The following is a 24,076-nucleotide window of genomic DNA, read 5'->3' on the forward strand; positions in this document are numbered from 1 at the left end:
TAAGAAGAGATGTATATTGGGAGAAGAATGGTAAGGTAGGAGTGAGGGTGTTATTCCATGTTTTAAGGGCTTACTCTGTAATGTGCTGTTGCAGTTGCTGGACTGCTGTGTACTACAGCAGCTGTTTCCTTACGTCAAGCTTATACATAAGATGGAGACCCAGTATCCATGGCATCGGTTATTGTGAGTATTAAGTGAGAACAGAAGTAAAGTTCCTGGAGATATGATGGCAAAAATATAAAGTAACATACACAAAGCTATTCATTGCAGCACTATTTGTAATACCAGTAGATTGGAAACAACTCACGTATCTATCAGTAAGGGAATGGTGGAATAAACTGGTAAATCTATACAGTAGAGTACTGAGCAGCAGTAAAAAAGGAATGAGGGAGACTCTACATACTGTTTGGAGAGAGCTCCAGGATATGTTAAGTGAAGAAACTAACATGCAGAACAGAATGTATAGTGTGTTTCCTTATCTAAGGGGTGACACGTAATATATACATTTGTCTATATTTTAAAAATGGAAGGATAAACCAAAAACTAATGGAAGTTGTTACCACTGGGGGAAGGGAAGGGATATGGAGGAAACTGGATTTCTCTGAGTGTACTATGTTAATGTGGTTTTCTTTGGAACCATATAAATGTCTTAAATGATTGCAAAACAATTGAAATGGGACAGTAGGAACTCAGTAAGCTGTCATTTTCTTTCATTCTTCATACCACCAGGTATCTTGGGTAAGGGATTTGTATCTTTTTCCTATTTTTTCCTCATTCTCAGTCCTTCCAGACCTGATTTCCATCATATTTAAATCTGTGCTCAGACTTTCAGTAACTAGAGCAGTAACTAGACCAAATCCAATGGCCTGTTCTGTTCTTTGCCACATTTAATCCTGTTATATCACCCCCTTCTCTGAAGCTCTTATGTAACCACGAACTAAACTCTAGGAAAGAAAAGGTGAGCCTAGCTCTCTCGTTCTCTTGCATCATTCTCATTCATGTAACATGGTACATACAAGGGCTCCGTGCTGGTGGCTGCTGAAGATGCAAAGATGAGCAAGGTGGTTCTGCTGTCTGATCATTACCGAGGGGGTAGACTGACAAATAGGAAACAAAATATTTTGGGGAGCGTAAGGAAGGGTATCTAACCTGGCATGAAAGTCCTGGCATGAAAACTTCCTGGAAAAAAAGTGATCCTTGAATATAATCTTAAAGGAAGGTTAGAAGGTTCTCAGACAAAGGTGAAGGGAAGCTCATTCCAGGTGGATGGGATGTTTGTGAGCAGAAGCGGAGATTGACGAGTAGCATGGTATATAATTCGCTAAAGCTAATAACTGTTCTGTGCTGGAGGTGGGATGAGGTCAGAGCCGGTTAGGGAGCTCCCAAAGATCAGTGCTTCTCAGCCCTTTTTCACCTCAGGGCACAGAACCATTTCAAGCAACACATTGAGGTAAAGAGACGAGGGTTCTTCAGCCTCGAGGCTATTGGCTTAAGAATTCTGGCTATCCCAGGCCCTGCCTAGCAGTCCAAAGTGCTGAGGGAATTAATAACTGAGCATCATTGTCAAGGCACACTGGTTGGGAAGTTGCTATCCATGATGGGCAGCCACAGTAGGGATTTAAGCAAGGGGATGACAAATTGGTGTTTTAGAACCATGGTTGCACTGTAGAAAGTAGATATGGGGGAGATGAAGACTGGGGGCAAGGTAACAAGTTATGCATCTGGCAACAATTCAGGTGAGAGATGAGGGCTAAATGAGGGCTGTGACAAGTAGGGAAGAAAAGGGAGAGATGCAGTGGGGAGATATTTGAAAGGCAAATTAGGACTTGGTATTAGATTGGATACAGTGAATGAAGGGGAGGGTGGCATCAAGGATGAGAGTATGCAGCAGGAAGAATTTAGGGGGGCAGGATAAAAACGATAGGTTCAGTTTTGGATATTCCAACTTTGAGGTGTGTTGTGAGATATGCAGGTTGGGTCGTCTAGTGGATGTCTGATTCCATATGTCAAAAGCTTGGGGGAAGGACTTCTCTGGTGGTCCAGTGGTTAAGACTCTCCGCTTCCACTGTAGGGGCATGGGTTCGATCCCTGGTTGGGGAACTAAGATCCTGCATGCTGCATGGTGCAGCCAAAAAAAAAAACTTGGAAGATTAGATGTGATATTTCACATCATGACGATGCTGGTGTTCTGAGTCATAATGGGACAAACTGACCTTGTAATTTCAGAGTTCTGCTGTATGTGGTCATAAGCTGAGGTCCCAGGAGCACTTGGAACCCGGCACAGCACTGAAGCAGCCCCAGGTGGTGGGAGGCTTTTTTCAGTCTCTCTGTCCTTTCTGTCTTCAGGTTACCTATCAAATGAATGGACTCTTCTGAGATCTTACTTCCCCAACCAGGGATTGAACCTGGGCCACGGCAGTGGAAGCCCAGAATCCTAACCACTAGGTCACCAGGGAACTCCCCCTATGCGGTATTTTCTGCTGTTATCTGATATCGTGTTGATGAATTCACACCATAGAATAAATTAGTGCCTTTGCTGAATTCCCTACTTCTCTCTTTGGAGCCACTTTTTTTCTCAGGCATTCATTCTCAGAATCTCTGAGCTTTTCTTCATTCAGTGATTCTTGAGTGCCTCCAGTACTCACTGAGTTTGACTCCCTAAACTCTCCTTTATCTCTCCACCCTCTGGTTCTTTCAGACTCTAGTACTCAGCAATTCTCTGAACAGAGCTAGTATTGCTTGTGCACTTAGGTACTTCAGTTTGCACATCTGTTTATTTTTTAGTTTTTGTGCATCCTCTGACATTTTTTCCTAATTGCCCTCCCCCTATGCATGAAATTTTAATATCACCAATATTCTGTGTCTCTGCATATGTACTATGGCCCTTTGGAAGGACATAAACATTGTAATATCTAAGATTCCCATCCCTGAACCAATTTTTGACTTCTTGTGTGTGGGGGGGCGATACCACCCCCATTGAGAATGCATGCTCCAGACGATGGGTCCTCAGTGTTTTGTAGGTCATGGGACAGTCCTTTGAGAATATGGCAAAAGCTGTGGACCCTACCCAAGAAAAAATACATACATGCATATATATCCAATATCCTGAAGCAAAAATTCCAGAAGCTTCATGGATCCCGGTCTAAGTATCCCTGCACTAAACTGAATCCCTTAAGAACCTTTAATGAATCTCATTCTATTAATCTGTATCTCCCGAGAGTGTTGAAAGGTGCCTAACATATACAATAATTGTAAAAATAATGGCTAATGTTTATTGAACTCTTACTATGTGCCAGGTACTGTACTAAGTGTTTTGTATGCATTATCTCAATTAATCCTCAAAACAACCCCTTAGGTAGATTTTGCTGTTATGCCAATTTTAAGATCAGGAAACTGACACTAATTTACTTGACCAAGGTCACATGCTAAGAAGTGGTAGATGAAGTAAGATCTGTCTGAACTCCAGAGCCAATTGCTTAGTCACATTATACTACTTTATATTTACTGAATAAGTCCTTGTTGAATGAATGAATGTTTTGCTTTGCGACTTATTGGCTTTATATATAAGCTATCCCCTCTCTTTAACTGGATTATAAGCTCTTCAAGGATAGGAATTTTGGTGCTTCACTTGTTAGCATCTCTCACTGGAACTTTATGGTATCTTAGAGGGGCTGTCACTGACCCTGTTTTGTCCCTCTTTACACTCCCCATTCTGACAATCTCGTGTGCTTGGAGTGGTGTGCGTAAAAGCAGTGATAGGATATAGATGGGTGGCTGATGTTGAGGAGTAGCCATTTAAAAAAACTTTTTTTGGCATGCCACACAGCATGTGGGATCTTTAGTTCCCTGACCAGGGATCGAACCCGTGCTCCCTGCAGTGGAAGCACAGAGTCTTAACCACTGGACTGCCAGGGAAGTCCTGAGGAGTAGCCAATTTGATAGGTAAGTGGTAAAAGAAGCTACAGCAGGAAGTAGTATAAGGCAGTGGTTAAAAACCCTGGAAAGCTCTGCAACCCAGAGCTATGAAGCCAGAGACCTATATACTGTATGAATCTACTTATATAAAACTCTAGAATAGACAACTCTAATCTACGGTGACAGAAAGGAGATTAGTGGTTGCCAAGGATGGGGAGATTGACCGCAGAAGGGCACAAGGGAACTTTTAGGGGCAATATTCTTTATCTTGATCAAAAGGTTGCTTACATGGGTGTATACATTTGTTAAAACACATGGAACTATACACTTAAAATGGATGCATTTAAAATGAATAAGAGCTCTGCATCTATATTGCCTTGGTTCAAATCCTAGTTTTGCCACTTTTGAGTTGTGTGATTATATCAAGTTACTACTTAACCAGTGCCTCAATTTCATCTGTAAATGGTGATCATCTCATAGGTTAATGAGGAGGTGGGGTGAGTTAATCAATGTAACTGGTCAGAAAAGTGCCCAAGTCAGGTAAATGCTCTAACAATGTTAACTATGATTACTGTACACTCATTGATCACCTTCTGCTCCATAATCTTATTTCCCACACCCAATTTAAGCCATTTGTGGAGGAGAGCTGTCTGGTGGGGGGAGGTAAGAGCAAGTCTAGACTAGTTCTCAGCAGTGGCAGGAGGACTCCCAGTGCCCAGGTCCTCAGATGTGGGCATGTTGGAGGCACAGCAGGGAGACCAGTGAAGGTAAAGCAGAGTTGAAGCCTGGGAGAGACCTAGGAAAGAGGGTTGGAGGGAGCAGGTAGGGGCCAGAACATGCACAGCTTTTTGGATCTTGGTTAGGAGTTTGGATTTAATTTTTAGTATAATGGGAAGCATTGGAGGATCTGAGGAAAGGAGAGTGGAAATATCTCATTAAAGCTTTTTTTAAAAATTTGCAGTATAAAATACATTCAGAAAGACACACAGATCTTAAGTGTATTTTTACATCTGTATGCACCCTTTTAGCCACCATTTAGGTTTAAATGTAGCACATTCCCACCATGTAACCACTATTTTCTCTCACAGTAGATTAATTTGCTTTTTCTTGAACTTTACATAAATGAAATCATAAAGTGTGTACTCTTGGTCTGGCTTTTTTTTTTTTTTTGGCGGTACGCGGGCCCCTCACTGTTGTGGCCTCTCCCGCTGCAGAGCACAGGCTCCGGAGGCACAGGCTCAGCGGCCATGGCTCACGGGCCCAGCTGCTCTGCGGCACGAGGGATCCTCCCGGACCGGGGCATGAACGCGCGTCCCCTGCATCGGCAGGCAGACTCTCAACCACTGCGCCACCAGGGAAGCCCTGGCTTCTTTTGTTCAATATTTTGTGAGATCTTTTTATGCAGTTGTGTATAATAGTTCTGTCTTTTAAGTTTGTTACATAGTATTTCCTATATGAATATACCACAGTTTGTTTATCCAGGTTTAACCATTCTTTGGCTGCCACAATTTGTTTATCCAGGTTTAACCATTCTTTGGCTGATAGACATTTGAAGTTTTTGACTATTATGGATAAAGCTGCTATAAAAATACTTGTCTTTTTATGGGACATACGCACTCATTTCTCTTGGGAGCGTACTTGTTGGATCAGATTTGATTTGTTTTTAAAGGATCACCCTGACTGCTGAGAATAATGGGTTTTAAGTAAGCAAGATTGGAAGTAGGGAAACCAGTTAGGAGGCTGTTGCAGTAGCTAAGGAAGGAGATGGTGGTGGCTTAGACTAGGGCAGTGGTGGAGAAGTGGTAGATACAGAATAGATTTTGAAGGTAGGGCCAACCAGACTTGCTGATGTAGGGATAAGAGAAAGAAAGGAAACAAGGATGACTGTAAGGTTTTTGGCCTGAACACCTTGGTAAAAAGATGAGGAACTCGTTCAGAAGTTTGTTTATGTTCTGTTAGGTTCGAGATGGTTTTTAGATACCCATGTGATGATGTTGAATTGACAGATGGTGATTCTGAGTTTGGTGGAAAGGTCTGGACTGGAGATAGAAATGTGGGAATTAATAGCATATAGGCAGCATTAAGGTCCTGGGTCTACCTGAAGTGATCAAGGAGAAGAGAGAGTAGGTGGACGCAGAGCCGGGCCCGGGACTGAGCCCCTGAGGAACTCTAATGTTAATGGACCCAGAAAAGGGGCCTGTGAAGGAGTAGCTGGTGAGGTGCATGGGTCCTTGGTTCTAGGGAAAAGTGATGGTCTTTCCTCAGAACTTGAAAAATATATACAACCTTTCTCTCTAAGAGTACAAGATTTCTATTTTAGTAATGGATAAGTAGAGAGTATGCAAAGTAACCTTAAAGAGAAGAGATGGCTCCCTGCCAGCAGGACTTGGCTATAACCTAATTGAAAATATTAACATATTTCAATAAGGAATATGTCAACCTGAAGAGAGGTCAGCAGTGAATGCTAGCCAGTAAAGGGAGAGTCCATGAGGCCCACGTGGGCACAGCCTTTCCAAGAGCCATCCTGGAAAGAGTGCCTTAACCAGCAGAGTTAGAGTAGTCCAGGAGCATTGGCAAGGCTGCCCATAGCTTAAGAGATAGGGGTGGAGAACCGTAGCCAAAGAAGAGTTTTCTGAACCCATTGGCACGACTCCTTGCTGGGGATGGCCAGATGCCATTAAAGATACAACTACTCCTGTTCAGTTATGTCATTGTGCATTTATATGTTGACATTATTATTCTGATTTGGTTTAAGGGAGAAAATGTGCTGGACATGCAGACATGAGTTTTCCTTCAGTCTGAGGGACAGTTAAATTTCTCACTGTAAATTATGTTTATGTATTATGGTTTTATATTTTAGTAAATTATAAAGTTTGTTGGCAAAAAACAGTATTTCCAAGATGTAGCTTTGGAGTGTGCGAAACTCCAAAGGCCCACATCCTTGTCAGTGGTAAATTCAACACCACAAATGCCATCTGTCAGGTTGCTTGGGACACAGCCTGCCAGCCCTCTCCATGTAACATATCCCAGCATTTTGAAACCTCCATGTTTAGGAGAACAGAATCACATACTATTAAATATAAAAGGGATCCGATACAGCATCTAGTCCAAGCCCCTCATTTTCCAGATGAGAAAACTGAGGTTCAGAGAGGCAGAGAACTGGACCAAGAGCCCATAGCTTATTGGAAGTGAGAACCCAAGTCAGAGCCCCTGGTCAGTGTTCTGTGTAGCTAACCCAAGACCTTACCTAGAATAGGTAGACATATTCAGTATGAACATCCCAAAGCACCCTGCTCCTGCACCTCTGGAGCAAAGATTTCACCAACTGGTATGACTTGGATCTCTAAGCCCAGGTTACTGGTACAGGGGCAAAGGAAAGATAAAGGAAAGAATTGAAACCAATTCACTCCTTCTTGCCCTGGAAGCAGAAGTGTGAAGTGTGTGTGTGTGTGTGTGTGTAGTAAGAAAGTGGGGAAGAGTACTGAGGGAGTTCTTTTTTGAGTCATTGGAGCAAATAAATGGAAAGGGAGATGCCCACTTGGTCAGGCCTGTTAAACCGCTTCAGCTTCTCCAACCTCTGCTGTCGCCAGCAGAATGGAGGACAGGGAGGTCTGCATTGGAAATAAATAATCTGGACTGTTTCTGGAAGGAGATGGCAGGGATCCAGGAGTTTCTGCCTCTGGCAGTTCGGGATAGAAACCACACCTTGTTATTCCTGCTTCCTCTAAAACAGCCAGGTAAACTTTAAGTGTGAGCACTCCGGATTTAGGAGAGGGTTGTGCAAAGGAGTTTGGCTAGGAACCGTGAGGAAGGGGAAGGGAGGCGATCTGAAGGAAGAGAGAGCCCCTGAAATTCGTCGGTCCTGCCATTCTGGGATTGGGCCGCTGAGGAAGGGGCTTCCTCCTTCACCATCTCCTTTTTTGTCTTCCCACTTGCCTCCCTGATACCAGTTTTACTTTCCTTAGATCCTTTAGTCTTTAACTAGAAGGGGCTGTGTGTCATCTCCAGCTGTCCCTGTGACAGCCCCGCTAGCCCCGTCAACACTTCTCCTTGGAGCCCCGAGGCCCTCCCCATCCTCTTTTCTTCTTCCACCGCCCCCCCCCCCCAACAATGGTCTCTCCCGATGCTCAGTGGCACTGGGGGGTGGAGGGGGAGGGCGGAGGCGGGGCCGGAGCCTGCTGGGGGGCAGGTCTGCGCTGCCGCTTCCCCTGGTACCCGGAGCAGTCGCCGCTGCCGCCAGCCCCACGGCCGGGACCCCCGCCCTCACCCGGACTCCCTTATCCGGGGGACCCAGCCCAGGTAAGACCCCTCTCTCAGTCTCTCGGCTCTACCCCGCCCCGGGCAGAAGCATCCTCGCCTTGCCTTGCAGCCATTTTATCCTCCGATGCTTTGCTTGTGGGAAGGGTGACCGTCCCTCTTTAAGGCTGAGGGAATTGGTGGTGGTTTGAATGGACGTTTATTGTGGTTGCTGTGCTGATCAGAGAAGGAGAGAAAAAAAACATTGTGTGTATGTGTATATATATGTATATATATATATATATATACATATTTCATATATTTACATATATATAGGGAGGAGGGGTGTTTTTCTCTACCTTAACCAAGTCTCTACTACCCTCCTCAGATATTAACGGGCTGGGGGTTGTAAGGTGGAACAGGGTTCCTTCAAACTCCAATTCCCAACTCATCTTCCCCCGCCTCCCCCCATGAGTGATAAATGACCTTGGCTGGGGCCAGAGAATGGATGCTGCCTCAGTCTGTGCGCCTGGACTCGAGTTGCGCGGGGGGGGGTTGGAGGAAGGGCAGGAGAAGGAGGGAGGGAAGGGAATGATGAACGGAAACGCTGGGTAGGTAGAGGTGGTAGATGAATAGGCTGAGGGGCACGGATGGCGGGGGATGGAGGCAGTTGCTCCGGGGTGGGGGGAAGGGGTGTTGAGTAGGCACTCGTCCAGCAGCAGAATCAAGGGTGAGGGGAGGCGCTCAGAGAATCGGCTCAGTCAGTTCTAGGGGCTCGTCTCTTACACCAGAGCGGAGCGGGATGGGGACGGTCACCGCAGATGACGGCAGGGGCAGTCTCTGCGCGTGTGCGCGTGGAGTTCTCCCCCTGCACCCCTGCCTTTCCGTATTCCGTCTTGGGCATTCTCAGCTGACACCTTGATCTTCTTCCCTCAGATACTCCATCTTCCTAACCCTAGGGTAGCATGTAGGGAGGGGAGGTGCAGGCTTGGCTGTCCTGGGGTGGGGACCGAGGCTCAATCACCCAGCTGTAATGGGGAGGGGTGCTTCAGAGCCTCCCCCTCCATGGATGTTTTGATAAGTGACTGCTTCTTGATGACCTTGTCACCTGGGCTAGGGTGGGTTGGGAAATCCAGGTGGCTTCCAAAGTCAGGGGTTTTGATGGGGGGAGGGGGCTTCTGGACCCTCCTCCACTTATCCAGGGCTGATTCAGTTATCCTGAAAGGAAGCTTTTGCTCAGAGTCTCCCCGCCCCTCCATCCTCTGCAGAAAATCTCCTGGGCACATATTCCGGTCAGGTGAAGTCAGCCAACCTTAAAGGGCCCTGTAACCCTGAATCTTGTCTCCTTTAACCCCCACCTCTCTGAGTCCTGTCTCCTCTCCCACAGGCTTAGCCACCCTGTGCTGCTTTGGGGGCTAAAAATAACACCACTTCCTCACCAGCTCAAAGAATTTGTCTTCCTTTTGTCCATCCTGACCTCCTGGGCTTGTTGGCCCTGGGGGAGCTGGCTGTTGAGCCATCATATCCTGCTGAGGCTCTGGGGGCCTTCTCTACCCTTCCCGTACCTCTCAGGGGTGGATAGTGTTAACAAACAAGGGGCATGGCTCCTGGTGGGTCCATCTGCCTCCTTCAGGGTTTGGAGGGAGATTCTAGTTGGGAAAGAGGAGAGGCAAGCAAATTGCATGCACGAAGGGGATTCCACTGTTCCCTTTCTTTCATGGGGGATGGTTGGGTCCTGAACTGCAAAGAAAAGAAGGTGATGTAGGGGTCACTGGTTCTGGTCATCGTGGTCCAGTGCCCACATCTGACCTGAGGGGTAGGACTCTGCTTGCCAGTGCTTCTTTCTGAGCTACATAGTATTACTTACCCTCTTTGCCAGGGCCACCGTCTGTGTGTGTGTGTGTGTGTGTGTGTGTGTGTGATATTTAATGAGGGCCCTGGTTGGGTGGGAGCAGAAGGAGGCAGGATGTTTTTAGGGGAATGATCTCTGATCAGAATCTAGTCCTGCTTCCTCTGCTTCTATGAAGGAAGAGGGGGTTCTCCTATGCCTGCCTCTGGAGGGTGACTTTTATGGTGGGGAGGTCCAAGGCCCCCTTCTTTCTACATCAGCCTCCTACGCAATGCGGTATTTATGGACTCCCTTTTCCTTGACTCCTGGAGGAGGAGCAGAAAGGATTAAGGGGGATTAGGAAGGGAGGCCATGGGGGAATGAGGTGCAACTATAGACCTTAGACCCCCATGTTGGAAATGTATGTGTTTGATCAGTCATTTGCACTCCCACCCCCACCAGTGAAAGGGGGGCCTATTTATGACATCCTGAAGGAAGGTGGCAATAGCCAGTCATCACCTCTTTCTTAGATTTTGATCTGCCTTTTTTTCCATGACCTTAGGTTCCGGATCTCCCTTTTTGTGAGTCTTCCATTGTTTGTCTGGAGGGAGACAGTGTGGGTCCAGCTGCTGGAATTCATTTGCACACAGACAGAGGGGTCTTGGGACTCTGTTTTGGGAGGATACAGTAGCATCCAAGTATGACTCCCCTGCTTTGCCCTTGCTGCTTGCTGCTTCTTTCACATTTTTCAATCTAATAGGAAGGAAGGAAACTAATAGAATGTCTGTTGTGAGATTAAATTCTCACATCAACTTGGAGAAATAGAGATTGTTATCCCCAATTTAAATATAAGGACTCTGAGGCTTAGAGATGTTAAGTGACCTTCTCAAGATCAGTTAGTAAATGGCAGAGCTGGGATTTCAACCTTATGTCGTGTAACTGTCATGTGCTTTGCACTGAACCAGCTTTCTCCTTGCCAGTATCCCTTTCTGTTGCTCACCCTAAAGAGCACCCACAGGGCTTTTGTTCTGGTATCTTGTGAAGGAGTAGAGGGCATCTCCGTACATTATTATCACTGTGAAGAGTAATAACTAATATTTATTCATCAATTTTTACGTGCCAGGTATTATGGTAAAGAGCTTACACACATTATGTCATTTAATCCTTACTTTTCCCTGCTTAAATAAGAGGTAACTAAGGTTTGGAGGTTCAGAGACATGCCCATGGTCACTTAGCTAGTAAGTGCTGAAGCAGGAAGTCAAACCCAAGTGTGTCTGACTCTGGAAGCTGAGCTTTCACCCACTGAGCTATGTTGGGAGAAGACCCCTCCCTGTGAGGCCTATAAACATGAAACCTGAGGGAAGGACTGTGGAAGCCCCACCTTCAGATGCCATCAGTGGGCTGAAGGCAACAGGTTGGAGGACTCAGTGCTCCTTCTCTACCTTCTCCCCAAGCTCCACCCCCAGTAAGAAACCCAGACCAGACTGGAGTAGGGAGTTCTGGTTTCTCTATTTCCTCTGGTGTTCTTGGCAGGTTGGTGGTAAAGCAAAAGGTCTGATCTTGATGTGGGGCAGGGGGTCGTGAGAAGGGCTCTGGGTCGATGACTGTAACTTTGGAGCAAATCCCATGGATCTAGTCTCCAAGGTCAAAGTAAGGGGGCTTATACTGAATGGCCCGTAGTAGGCCCAGGTAGTCATCCCTTTTTACCGAGTGGGACTTGAGGCAAGGAGACCATCTCTGTAACACATGGCCCAGGTGGGGCTCTGTGTCAGCAGGAGCTCTATGTTGGCCTTCTTCAGTGTCTTACGCCTCACAACCTCCTTTTTCTCCCTCTTATTTTTTTCTAGATCTCCAGAAGCTCCTGGAAGAGAAGTAGCAGCCTTTTCTGAGTTATCCTGGCTCCCCAGCTTAGCCTCCGCAACCTGGCTCCCCCTCCCCTTCCTGTTCCCCCTCTCCCCTTCTCCCTTCCCAATGCACCCAACTGAAGTGGGTGTGGGCCAAAGCTCCTCTCCCTCCTTTCCCCTCCTAAACACACACTGGCCAAGCCCTATATTCTCCTATTCTGTGCCCGAAGATACTCGAACACACTTCATCTAAGTAACAGGGGGACGGGGTCTTTCTGACTCCACAAGTCCTTGAGCAAAATCTGAATAAGGAGTGTAGGAGATCTGGTGAAGTATTCCCAAAGCCCCATCATGGAAGAGGGTTTCAGAGACCGGGCAGCTTTCATCCGTGGGGCCAAAGACATTGCCAAGGAAGTCAAGAAGCACGCAGCCAAGAAGGTGGTGAAGGGCTTGGACAGAGTCCAGGATGAATATTCCCGGAGATCCTACTCCCGCTTTGAGGAGGAGGACGATGATGATGACTTCCCTGCCTCTGCTGACGGCTATTACCGCGGGGAAGGGGCCCAGGATGAGGAGGAAGGTGGCGCATCAAGTGATGCCACTGAGGGCCATGACGAGGATGATGAGATCTATGAGGGGGAATATCAGGGCATCCCCCGTGCAGAGTCTGGGGGCAAAGGCGAGCGGATGGCAGATGGGGCACCCCTGGCTGGAGTGAGGGGGGGCTTGGGTGATGGGGAGGGCCCCCCTGGGGGCCGGGGAGAGGCACAGCGGCGGAAAGAACGGGAAGAACTGGCCCAGCAGTATGAAGCCATCCTACGGGAGTGTGGCCATGGCCGCTTCCAGTGGACACTGTATTTCGTGCTTGGTCTGGCGCTGATGGCTGATGGTGTCGAGGTCTTTGTGGTGGGCTTCGTGCTGCCCAGTGCTGAGAAAGACATGTGCCTGTCTGACTCCAACAAAGGCATGCTGGGTAAGATTCTCAACGAGCACTCTAGCCCCGTCCTGCCCCAAACTCTGGAAACACTCCTGTTCCTGAGAACTGCTCCTGTCCTCACCACTGGGCTCCCAAGGACCCTGCTCCCAAGATGTCCCCAGAGGGTTCAGGGTTCCTCTGTAAACTCTCCACCCCCACCCCCTCCTCTGGGGGTTGGGTCATGGTGAGGTTGCTTATGCGAGAGAGGCCTGAGGGAGGGCAGCTGGGCTGGGGCTTGGGCCAGTGGTTGGGTGGTGGTCTGCTTAGTTCTGCAGGAGGTGGCCATGGTGGGATGGGCCCCCATTTAATGTTTCTTCAGAGCCTTCCCTCTTGTTATCCTGATCCATTCCCCTTTTGGGGGGAACAAGAAGTCAGTATCCAAATTCCTTGGTTTACATGAGGAGAGTCAGTTTGGGGTGGTCGGGGGGGGGGGAAGAATCCTCAGCCTTCAGCCAGAGAAGCTGGTCACACTTGCTCTTGGTTAGCCTTGGGAGTGTTCAGGGGCCAGCGATCGGTCTTTAACGGCCCTTCCTGATGGAGACCCAGAGGGAGGAAATCCCCTAGATTCACTCAGAAGGGATCAGGTCTTGCTCTGTCGCCAAGTTGCCATGAGATCTTGGGCAGTTCCCTTCTCCCTGGGGCTTGGCTTGGGCCTGGGTAAAATGCAGAGTTTGGAGTAGATGACTTTTAAGATCAATTCCAACTCTGATTTTATGAAGGAAGTAAGAAACAGGAGAGTTTTAGGACCAGAGGTATTGGAGCTGGAAAGAGTAAAGGATGGATTTTGTGCATGGGATTTCCTGGGAAGATTGAAACAATGGAGCTTCTTTCCCAGGAAACATAAGAGACACTTCCTGCTGCTTTGAGGGCATCACGGCAGAGAGAATAGAGGGGACCCTGGGAGGGTCTGAGAATCTAGGCAGATCCATTCCTCATTCCAGGCAAGCCAGAGATGGGGGTGTCACGTATGTGTGTGCGTGTACATGTGTGTGCGTGACAGCAAGAGAGTGAGAAGTAAGAGCGAGCAAGAAGGAATGAGGGAAAGAAAGAGGAGAATTCTAGGGATCTCCCATACCTGCATCCCTGCCTTTGAACCCCTGGCCTGCAGAGATGGCCTTCCATTTTTGCTCACATAATTCATCTTCTCTCACTTGCTCTCATCTCTGGGTAGACTTAGCTTCTAGAGGTCCTTCAGATCCTCCATCCATGCTCCTGCAGTTTCAGCTCATTTAAATATTTGGCAAGTGGAAGAATTGAAATGTGTCTGCTCATACCCCTTCTGCCCCTGTTTTCCTCCTTCCAGGCCTCATTGTCTACCTGGGCATGATGGTGGGAGCCTTCCTCTGGGGAGGGCTGGCTGATCGGCTGGGTCGAAGACAATGTCTGCTCATATCACTCTCAGTCAACAGCGTCTTCGCCTTTTTCTCATCTTTCGTCCAGGGTTATGGCACTTTCCTTTTCTGCCGCCTCCTTTCTGGCGTCGGGTGAGTGTCCACTTCCTAAGCCCCTGGAGAGCAGGGCTGGGTCTTGGTCACTGTTATATCTCTAGGGCCCAGCACAGTGCCAGGCACAACAGATGCACCTCAAATATGTGTGAGTTGAATGAATGAATTCCTTTCTCTTCCCACCATCTTCAGGCCAGCTTCTCCCTGTCCAGGACCTGTCTACTGCCTGTCCAGAATGCCATTCCATGTGTGGTTCACTGCTGAGTCTTCCACCCTATGCTTTAGTTCCATTCTGAGCCTGGCTCCATGAAGAGGCCTAGTGGGTCTCAGCTTCACCCCTGGGTACCTGTGGACCCTTGAGTTATCCCCTTCCCAGAGTCTAAGTATTTCCTACATTCAGTAACATACCTTGTCAATACCCCCACCTGCCAGAACTCTGAAGTCCTGACCCACCCAACTCCTACACTTCCTCAGCCACCTGCATGTACTCTCTGTATTGTCTCCAAGCTCTTTTCTGGCCTGCTCCCATATATGTGGCCTCAGATGCCTCTTTGCTCTTTTTCCTTTGGGGATTTCCCCTCTTTTCTGTAATTATATTCCCTCCCTTCCAACTCTGTAGTCATCTTCAACATTCAACGTTTGTTCCTTCCCATTCCCCGAGACCTGCCTGCCTGTTTCCCAGATTCCCAAGGATGAGTGCTTGATGGCTGGTGGTGAGGGAGCTTATAGGGCACGTGTGAGAAAGAGTCTCTTTAAAAGGTCCGGAAGATGAAAGGGACTTGGGGATCCAGAGCACTGGGGCAGGGAGGGGATCAAGAATATGGCCATTTTCCAATGCTGAATTCTTGCAATGCCCTCCAGGATTGGAGGGTCCATCCCCATCGTCTTCTCCTATTTTTCGGAGTTTCTGGCCCAGGAGAAACGTGGGGAGCATTTGAGCTGGCTCTGCATGTTTTGGATGATTGGTGGAGTGTACGCAGCTGCTATGGCTTGGGCCATCATCCCCCACTACGGTGAGCAGCCCCCAGAAGATGCACCCCAGACTCCCTCCTCTCCTATGCTCCCTGTGGTAGGACCTTCCAGCCTCTGGCCTCTCTGCTGATGCTGTGACTCTGTCCCTGCCAGGGTGGAGCTTTCAGATGGGGTCTGCTTACCAGTTCCACAGCTGGAGGGTCTTTGTCCTCGTCTGCGCCTTTCCTTCTGTGTTTGCCATTGGGGCTCTGACCACACAGCCTGAGAGCCCCCGTTTCTTCCTGGAGGTGAATGGGGCTGGGGCTGGCCTGGGGGAAGGGCAGCAGGGGCTCCTGTATTCAAACACCCACTGTGGGTTTGGTTTGGTCCTATGTGGCTGCTTTCCTTCCTCACAGGGTCCAAGGTCTGGGGGACTTTATCTTGCTTCCTTTGTCTTAGAATGTATTTCCAGAGGAGTTCTGTGGGTGGAGAAACCATGGGACCTGCTCAACCATGGGTGGCTTAAGGTTTTGCAGGCAGAGGTCCTGGCCCTGGCCCTGACTTTACAGTTCAAAAGAGGATCTACTGCCTACTCCTTCCCCCTCCAACTTTATCTTGATCCAGCAGGGTTAGGATGCTGCCCCTTCTCTGACTACATGCTTGCCCACCATCATCATTTCCCTTGTTTTCAGTTTTCTCTTTCCATTGGACCAGGGGATTCCCTAAGACCTGGGTTAGGACCCTGGATTCCCCCATTCTTACCCAAGTCTGATGATATCTTGCTGTACTCCCGCTTGGGCTCTTTCAGAGTGGATGATGGATGTGCCCATAGGTTACACAGGGGCACATAGGGGTTGGGGGTAGGAGCCTTTTTGTGTCCTGTGATTCCATAAGCCAGGTTGAGGGAGGGGGTCTATAACCCTGGGTCAGGGAGGGGCTAACCTGGATGTGGGGATTGTGTCTGTGGCTCTAGAACGGGAAACATGATGAGGCCTGGATGGTACTGAAGCAGGTCCATGACACCAACATGCGAGCCAAGGGGCATCCTGAGCGAGTCTTCTCAGTAAGCCACAGTCTTCCCCCTCAGTCCTCCAAGCCCCCACCTGGCCCCTCTTTGGATACCTCCCACAGTCCCCACCCACGTTCCTAGGCAGCTCTGGCCACACTCTCCCTCAACGAGATCCCTCAGTGTATCATGTCCACCTCCTGCCTCCCATTTTGCTACTGCGGGAGAAACTGAGGTACCTGGAAGGGGTGGAAAGTACAGACTGTGTGACTGCTCGCTCCTTCTCTTGACCCTAGGTAACCCACATTAAGACAATTCATCAGGAGGATGAGTTGATTGAGATTCAGTCAGACACAGGGACCTGGTACCAGCGCTGGGGGGTCCGGGCCTTGAGCCTGGGAGGGCAGGTAATGGGGTATGCGATGGTGGAGAGAAAGAAGGGAGTGGGAGAGATGGAGAGGAAGGCAGAGCTTGAGCCTGGGTGTGGGGGTGATGTGTGAACTGAAGGGAGGTGGTAGGGCAGAAAAATGGGGATCTTTAGGTGCTAAAACTAGTGGCTAGCAGCCACTGTCTGGCTTTGTCCTGTTCCACCTAGGTTTGGGGGAATTTCCTCTCCTGTTTTGGTCCAGAATATCGCCGCATCACTCTGATGATGATGGGTGTGTGGTTCACCATGTCGTTCAGGTGAGGAGGTGGGTGGGACGGGTGGTATGTGGGGGATGTGATGGTTTGTGGGTTGGGAGGGAGGTGGAGAAAATGGAAGTGAAGGGGATGAATAATGAGGAAGGTGCTTTTCAGAGCCCCTCTTATCCTCCACCCTATACTTCACTCATTAATCCAACAAACTTATATTACAGGCTGAACAGTATTAATTTCTGTTCTGTGCCAGGTACTCTGATGCGATGGAATAGATGTGGTCCCAGTCCTCATGCAGTTTACATTTTGGTCCAGGAGCTAGAGAAAACTAGCTGTAAAGCAGTGTGATGGGTGCCACGGTGGGGGAAGTGCTTCTGGAACACATGAGCAGGCTTTCCAGCCCAGATCTGGGGTGGGCTGGGGAGGGGATCTAAGTCCTAAAGGATGAATAGGAGTTAGATAGGCTGAGGGTGGGATGGGGAGACTGTTTTAAACAGAAGGAAGAGCAAATGCCTGGGAGGTAAGAAATAATATGGTGGGAGGGTTAGAAGAACCTGAAGTCCCCCAGAACCACAGCAATTGGTGAAAGATGAGATGAGGTGAGAGATGAGGCTGGGGAGGTGAGCAAGGCCCTAACATGAGCTGACTCCTCTATTTCGCCCTCCTCCTGGACTGCGTGGCCCTGATGCTGGAGCCCTGTCTGATTCCATTGCCCTTGACTCTTCAGCTACTATGGCCTGACTGTCTGGTTTCCCGACATGATCCGCCATCTCCAGGCAGTGGGCTATGCAGCTCGCACCAAAGTGTTCCCTGGGGAACGTGTAGAGCACGTGACCTTTAACTTCACCCTGGAGAATCAGATCCACCGAGGGGGACAGTACTTCAATGACAAGTATGTGGGGACCTCTACACTTCACTCCTTCCACCCCTTCTACCCTTTGCCTCCTTTGTGAGTCTGGGGATTTGGAGACAAGGTGTTTGGGGGCAAGGAGCCGTGGTTCTCCTCAGCGCTGCAGCTTCCTGTTACTTCACTAAGGAACTGAGTCTTGGAGGAGGGTTTAAGGATGAGGGGAAAGTGGCTCTCATCATCCTGGCCTTACAGGTTTATTGGGCTGCGTCTGAAGTCAGTGTCCTTTGAGGACTCCCTATTTGAGGAGTGTTATTTTGAGGATGTCACATCCAGCAACACTTTCTTCCGCAACTGCACGTTCATCAACACCGTGTTCTATAACACTGGTAAGGTGGGGTGGCTGGTGGCTGACAGACTAAAGGGTTGGGTGGATCTTGAGCCAGGGAAAAGGAGCCTTCTTCATTTCCTAACTCACTATTCTCAAGCTGAGCTCTCTGGAGCCTTGGAGGTGGTATGGGGGCCTATTAGCTACTACCAATAATTACAAAAATCTAATGGAAATTGAACATTTTTCTGTGATAAATAGAACATCTGACAAAAACATCAGGTTTCTTTGCCTTTGGCTAGAATTGAAACAGCTCAGTGTGGTGATATTAATGCATTTTTGAAGAGGGCAAAAATCATGCAAAACAGTGTCCTTGGGAAACAGATAAACAATAAAAGGGATATTTGGTGGAGAAAAGGGAGTCAATGCCTTAATCCATTTCTTTAATAGTGATTCTCAAACTGTATGCACATGAAAGGCTGGTTTTGTGAGCTAGACTGAGGTTTCCCACCTCTAAATGGAGTCCTGGGTGAGTTTTTCCACCTTGCAGGAAAAAATAATGGATAGGATTTTTAATGATTTTTAATATTTTGCTCATTAATTTATCCTAAACTCATGGCACTGCTACTGCTTATAGTCAGCTAGAGCAGACAAAAAGAATGAATGGGAAAGAAGCAGACACTATTAATGAGAAAACTGGGAAACAGCCAGCCACACTGTTTCATTTGGTAGACTATGGTCATTTTGTGCTGTAAAGAGTTCTAGTTCATATGGTGATGTTATCTGATGCTTTGCCATGAGTGCCCTGAATGATTCTGAGAGCCATCCCAGCTAAACCCCTCAAAGGCAGAGCCCTGGGCATAAGCAGTAGCAGCCTCCCTCTCACATCTGCCCTGTCCGCCTGTCTTGGCCTTTGCCCCCAGACTTGTTTGAGTACAAGTTCGTGAACAGCCGTCTGGTGAACAGCACATTCCTGCACAACAAGGAGGGCTGCCCACTGGACGTGACAGGGACAGGTGAAGGCGCCTACATGGTGTATTTCGTCAGCTTCTTGGGGACGCTGGCTGTGCTTCCTGGGAACATTGTGTCTGCCCTGCTCATGGACAAGATTGGCAGGCTCCGGATGCTTGGTAAGGCGGGGAGGCTGGCTGGTGGTGTGTCGGAACTGTTTAGGGGGCTGGGGGAAGGGGAAGGCTGTCACTGGGCTTCTCAGCTTAGTCTGTGGAAAGCTTAGCCAGAAGCTAAGACACAAGGTTCTGTCTCTCACGTCTTCTGCTTGGGGGTGGCTGCAGGACAGGGAGGGGTCTGGTGGGGAAGCTCTTCTGGGGGTAGGAGGTAGGCAGAATAGCAAGTTCAGGGCACAGGCTTTGAGGTCATCTGTTTTGAATCTCAGCTCCACCTTGGGCAAGTCACTTTACCTCTATGAGCCCAGCTGTCTCATCTGCAACATGGTGGTGATGACAGTACCTGTCTCATGAGGTTGCCTTATTAGCAATGCGTGTAAACCATCAAGTTGCTTGGCCCATAGCCTGCACTGAAGAAATGGTTGGTACTGAATTGTTAATAAGACAATTTTAAGGGAGGTTGGGGATGAGTGGAAAGCCTTTCTTTTGGGTACCTTGGCAAAAAGAGAGTCTCATCCTGGGCTGCGCTCAACGCTGGTCGACAGGACAGTGTGGGCTGTGGCCAGGCTCATGCTGCTTTCTCCTTCCTCGGCTCTAGCTGGCTCCAGCGTGATGTCCTGTGTCTCCTGCTTCTTCCTGTCTTTTGGGAACAGCGAGTCAGCCATGATTGCTCTGCTCTGCCTTTTTGGGGGGGTCAGCATTGCATCCTGGAACGCGCTGGACGTGTTGACTGTTGAACTCTACCCCTCGGACAAGAGGTAGTTGGAGTGTGGTAGGGGCAGGGCAGCAGGTTTAGTGCTCACAGGACAGGACAGAAAAGGGGTGAGGAAGGGGGCTGATTGGGAAAGGCATGTTTAGGGGTAAAAGGGTACATATTCCCCTTGAGTTTCTCCTCTACAAGTTGGTAGCTTTTATATTCACTCCTTGAAGTCTTAACTTAATTTTTTGGTGTCCTTTCCCCCTTGCCTCCCAATTTATCTGTATTCCCTGATGTGCATCCCTCACCTCTCTAATCTCTCCATCTTTCCTCTTCCTCTTGGACACTGCCTGCCGTCTCTCTTTCACTTTCCCACCTACCCACCCTTCCCCCACAAACCCTCCCATGCCTCTTCCCTTTGTCTCCCGCCTGGGCCGGGCCCCTGCATCCTGCGTGCTGCGCTGGGGGACCCCTGAGCAGGACCACAGCCTTCGGCTTCCTGAATGCTCTGTGTAAGCTGGCAGCTGTGCTGGGGATCAGCATCTTCACATCCTTTGTGGGAATCACCAAGGCTGCCCCCATCCTCTTTGCCTCAGCTGCTCTTGCCCTTGGTAGTTCTCTGGCCCTGAAGCTGCCCGAGACGCGGGGGCAGGTGCTGCAGTGAGAGTCTCTGGGGCTTCGGGGGTGGCAGGCACACTGTGAGACCAACAATTCCTTCTTCCCCTTCCCTGCCCTGCCATCCTGGCCACAAAGAGCCCTCATTCCCCGCTCCCGTTTGGTGTCTTAGCCGTGTGTTCGTGTGTATGTGTGTGCACGTGCGTGACCCCGTGGGCAGGGACTACAGGGAAGGCTCCTCCATCCCAGGTTTGGGGTGCAGCCCTGTCCCCCACCTCCTCCCACCCGTGACTTTGCCCAAGAGAAGGCTTGGCCCCACACTTCTCCCCGGTGTTAGTGAGAGGCCCTTGCTCTTCCCAGCGCCTGGGACTCTAGGACAGGCTTCCTGCCTTCCCCCTCATTCCCTCTGCCTGGGCCCTGGTGAAAGCACAGGCGTGTGGCTATGCCGGCGGCAGGGGCCTAGTGTAGACCACGGACCAAAAGAACTTAGAGTCGTAAGCGCGTAAAGTGCCCTCTCACGCCTCCTGTTGGATGCTGGGGGAGTAGCAATAAACCTCAGCCCCCTAGCCTCCATTTCCTTCTCAATTTGGGCTACAAGTAAGAAGCCTGAATTTTATGAAATTAGCTTTCTGATTCTTATTTATTTATATATTAAGTTCTGAGGCAGCTCAGCAGGACTGTGTGTGTGAGTGCTTGTGTATATTTATGTGTGTGTGTGTGCGTGCTGTGAGGTGGGGGTGTCGTTATGCTGTCCTCAGATACAAGCCAAGGGTAACTTCAGTGGACACACACACAACCCTGCCTCCCCCAGTACCTCCCCTAATCTTGTTTCTGTGCCGGGCCTGGGTGGGAGGAGCCCTAGGCCAGGCTGGGATAAGAATCCCACAGTCTAGGGAGAGCTGAGGGCACCTGACAAGGTCCATCTCCTCCCCTCCTCTCAAGAAGCACAGGCCTCCTCTGGAATGAGAGGCTCTACCCACTATAGCACAGACAGGCACAGCACAGAAGCCCTCCCACCTCCAACCTGTCCCCTCACAGGCAGGGGAGCGGTGGAGGGAAAGAAACCAGTCATATGGTCCAACCAGCAGATCAAAAGCACAAGGAGCTGGGGCAGGGCAGGAACTGGGGCCTTCCCAGCAACTCCTGTAAAGTGGGAAGAGGTTAGGCAGTAAGCCAGGGACTCCTAATGCAGGGACCAGAAGCCTCAGTCTCCCCATCTCACCCTTTCCACAGGACAGCCCCTGTAGGTTAAGCTGCCCCTGCCCCACCCTACTCTGTGTGGCTGCTTTCTTTGGTGCCCCTTTTCCCCCACCGTAGCTGTGATGTGTCGTAGTTTTTAGCTGTTTGTAAATGTTAAAAAAAAGTTAAAAGGAAAAAAGTGAAAACAACAATAAAAAAAGAAAATCCAAATTCACCTTCCTCATGCCGCGTCTGGTGCCCCCCACGCTATGGTCACTCCCATTTTGTAACAATGAACCAGGTGGTGACTGTTTAACTCTTTGATGTCTGTGCTCAAAGGACTGCCTTCTCCAGTGCCCAGTGTACGAGTGTGTGCCCTCTTCCCTCACCCTTCACTTGCTGGACGCAGCCCTCTCCCCTGCAACCCCCTGGAGGGACCCATCCATCTCCCTTACTTTCCTGGGGAACCCTAAACCCAACTCTGTTGATGTAAAAAATGAAAATATTGATGAAAAATAAAAAGGAAACAAATCCTTAAAATCTATGTCTGCTTCTTTGCCTCCACCTACGTCCAACTCTGAGACAGTCCTGGGAGGGGAAGAAGACGTGAGATGGAAAAACAACTCCTCTCTCTCTAAACTGAAGGCCAGACTAACATGATGCATCACATTTACTTCCTGAGTTGGCCTCTCTATCCTGACCTTTCCACTTCTACAGATGGAGCACCCCCTCAGTCTCCTAGATTTGAAAACTTGGGGTAATGTCCTACAACTCAATAGCAAAAAAACTAATAACCTAATTAAAAAAATGGGCTAAGGACTTGAATAGCCATTTTCCCAAATAAGACATAAAATGACCAATAGGTATATATAAAAAAATGCTCAATGTCACTAATCATCAGGGAAGTGCAAATCAAAACCATAATGAGATACCACTCATACCTCTCAGGATAGCTATTATATAAAGTGTTGGCAAAGATGTGGAGAAACTGGAACCCCTGTACATTGTTGGTGGGAATTCAAAATGATACAGCCACTCTGGAAAATATGGAAGTTCCTCAAAAAATTAAAAATAGAACTACCATATGATCCAGCGATCCCACTTCTGGGTATTTATCCAAAAGAATTGAAATCAGGATCTTGGAGAGGTATTAGCACTCTCATGTTCATTGCAGAATATCACAATGGCTAAGATGTGGAAACAACCTAAACGTCCATTGACAAATGCATGGATAAAGAAAATATAGTATGTACATAACAATGGAATACTTGCCAGCCTTAAAAACGAAGGAAATTCTGCTATGATAAACCATGAGGACATTATGCTAAGTGAAATAAGCCAGTCACAGAAAGACAAATATGCATGATTCCACTTTATCTAAAATAGTCAAATAGAATCAGAGTGGAATGTTGGTTACTAGGGGCTGGGGGAGAAGGGAATGGGGAGTTGCCAATCAACAGGCATAAAACTTCAGTTAAGCAAGATGATTAAGCTCTACAGATCTGCTGTATGACATTGTACCTATAGTCAGTGATAATGTATTGATTGTACCCTTAAAAAAATTGTTAAGAGGACAGATCTCAAGAGTTTTTGCCATAATAAAATAATATTTACAAAAACATTTTAAAAATCTAAAAACTCCAAAAATGAATACAAATAAACAAAAACTTGGAGTAATATTTCTTGAGAATAGACCCAACTTTCCTCCAAATCCTTGTGTGTTTTTTAAAAATGTAGATTCCAGATTCCATTCCTGACTTGTGGAATCAGAATCTTTTTTTGGAAGAGAGTTGACCTAGAATCCACATTTTAAACAAGCTCCGGTGGGAATTTTTATCTGTGAGGAAATCTGAAAAGTACTGCCTGAGGTTTACCATTGACGCTCCTCTCACTCTAGTCCATTTCTGTTCTAATCAAGCCATTTTCTGACTTTTTAAAAATGGTAGCTCTCAAATCAACTCCTTCCTTTCCATTTCAACAGCTGACTTCTAGGTCAGGGTTCTGCCTTCACCATTGGTTAATCTCTGTGCCTCCTATTTCCTATGCCAACCCACTTACACATCACTGCCAGATCAATCTGCCCCAAAATGCTCTTTGGCATCCTTTCCTCAACACCCTTCAATGACTCCCTACTGCTCAACCAGATGCAGTCTAAACTCTTTAGCCAGAAACGGTTGATACATGTTAACCAAGCTTTCTCTTTACTGTCTAAGTTCCATCTCCACATTGAGATCATCAGAAAGTTGCTTATCTAGACATTACTTGAGCTTCCCTCAGAATTATGACATTTGGAAGGCTCATAAGAAAAAGGGCTATGTAAAGTTTTCTCCCCCTTCTATACTTACTTCCCAGATTATAATCTTTTCACTGCTTTAGTGGTTTTTTTTTTTTTAAGTTTTTTTTCTCACAAACAAATGTAAATCCTTTTGGAAATGGACAGGTTGATAGA

General features: G+C 48.2%; 1 protein-coding gene across 2 annotated transcripts; it reads left to right on the top strand.

Moving 5' to 3' along the window:
- Positions 1-62: 62 nt before the first annotated feature.
- Positions 63-24,029, top strand: SV2A (synaptic vesicle glycoprotein 2A). 2 transcript variants are annotated; one of them, XM_022564248.2, is made up of 13 exons: positions 63-8,214; positions 11,827-12,796; positions 14,103-14,283; positions 15,106-15,257; positions 15,370-15,503; positions 16,169-16,258; positions 16,498-16,608; positions 16,797-16,885; positions 17,565-17,729; positions 17,940-18,073; positions 18,936-19,142; positions 19,735-19,894; positions 20,314-24,029. In XM_022564248.2, exons 2-13 carry the CDS (start codon positions 12,175-12,177, stop codon positions 20,495-20,497), a joined length of 2,229 nt encoding a protein of 742 aa, XP_022419956.1. In that variant the 5' UTR covers positions 63-8,214; positions 11,827-12,174; the 3' UTR covers positions 20,498-24,029. The 2 variants fall into 2 exon arrangements, with proteins under 2 accessions (XP_022419956.1, XP_089772436.1); XM_089916310.1 differs by lacking the exon at positions 16,498-16,608.
- Positions 24,030-24,076: the final 47 nt, after the last annotated feature.

Source organism: Delphinapterus leucas, chromosome 1 (genome assembly GCF_059928025.1).
Source record: "Delphinapterus leucas isolate spDelLeu-1000000601 "Yukka" chromosome 1, BTC_Dleu_Yukka2, whole genome shotgun sequence".
Lineage (NCBI taxonomy): Eukaryota > Metazoa > Chordata > Mammalia > Artiodactyla > Monodontidae > Delphinapterus > Delphinapterus leucas.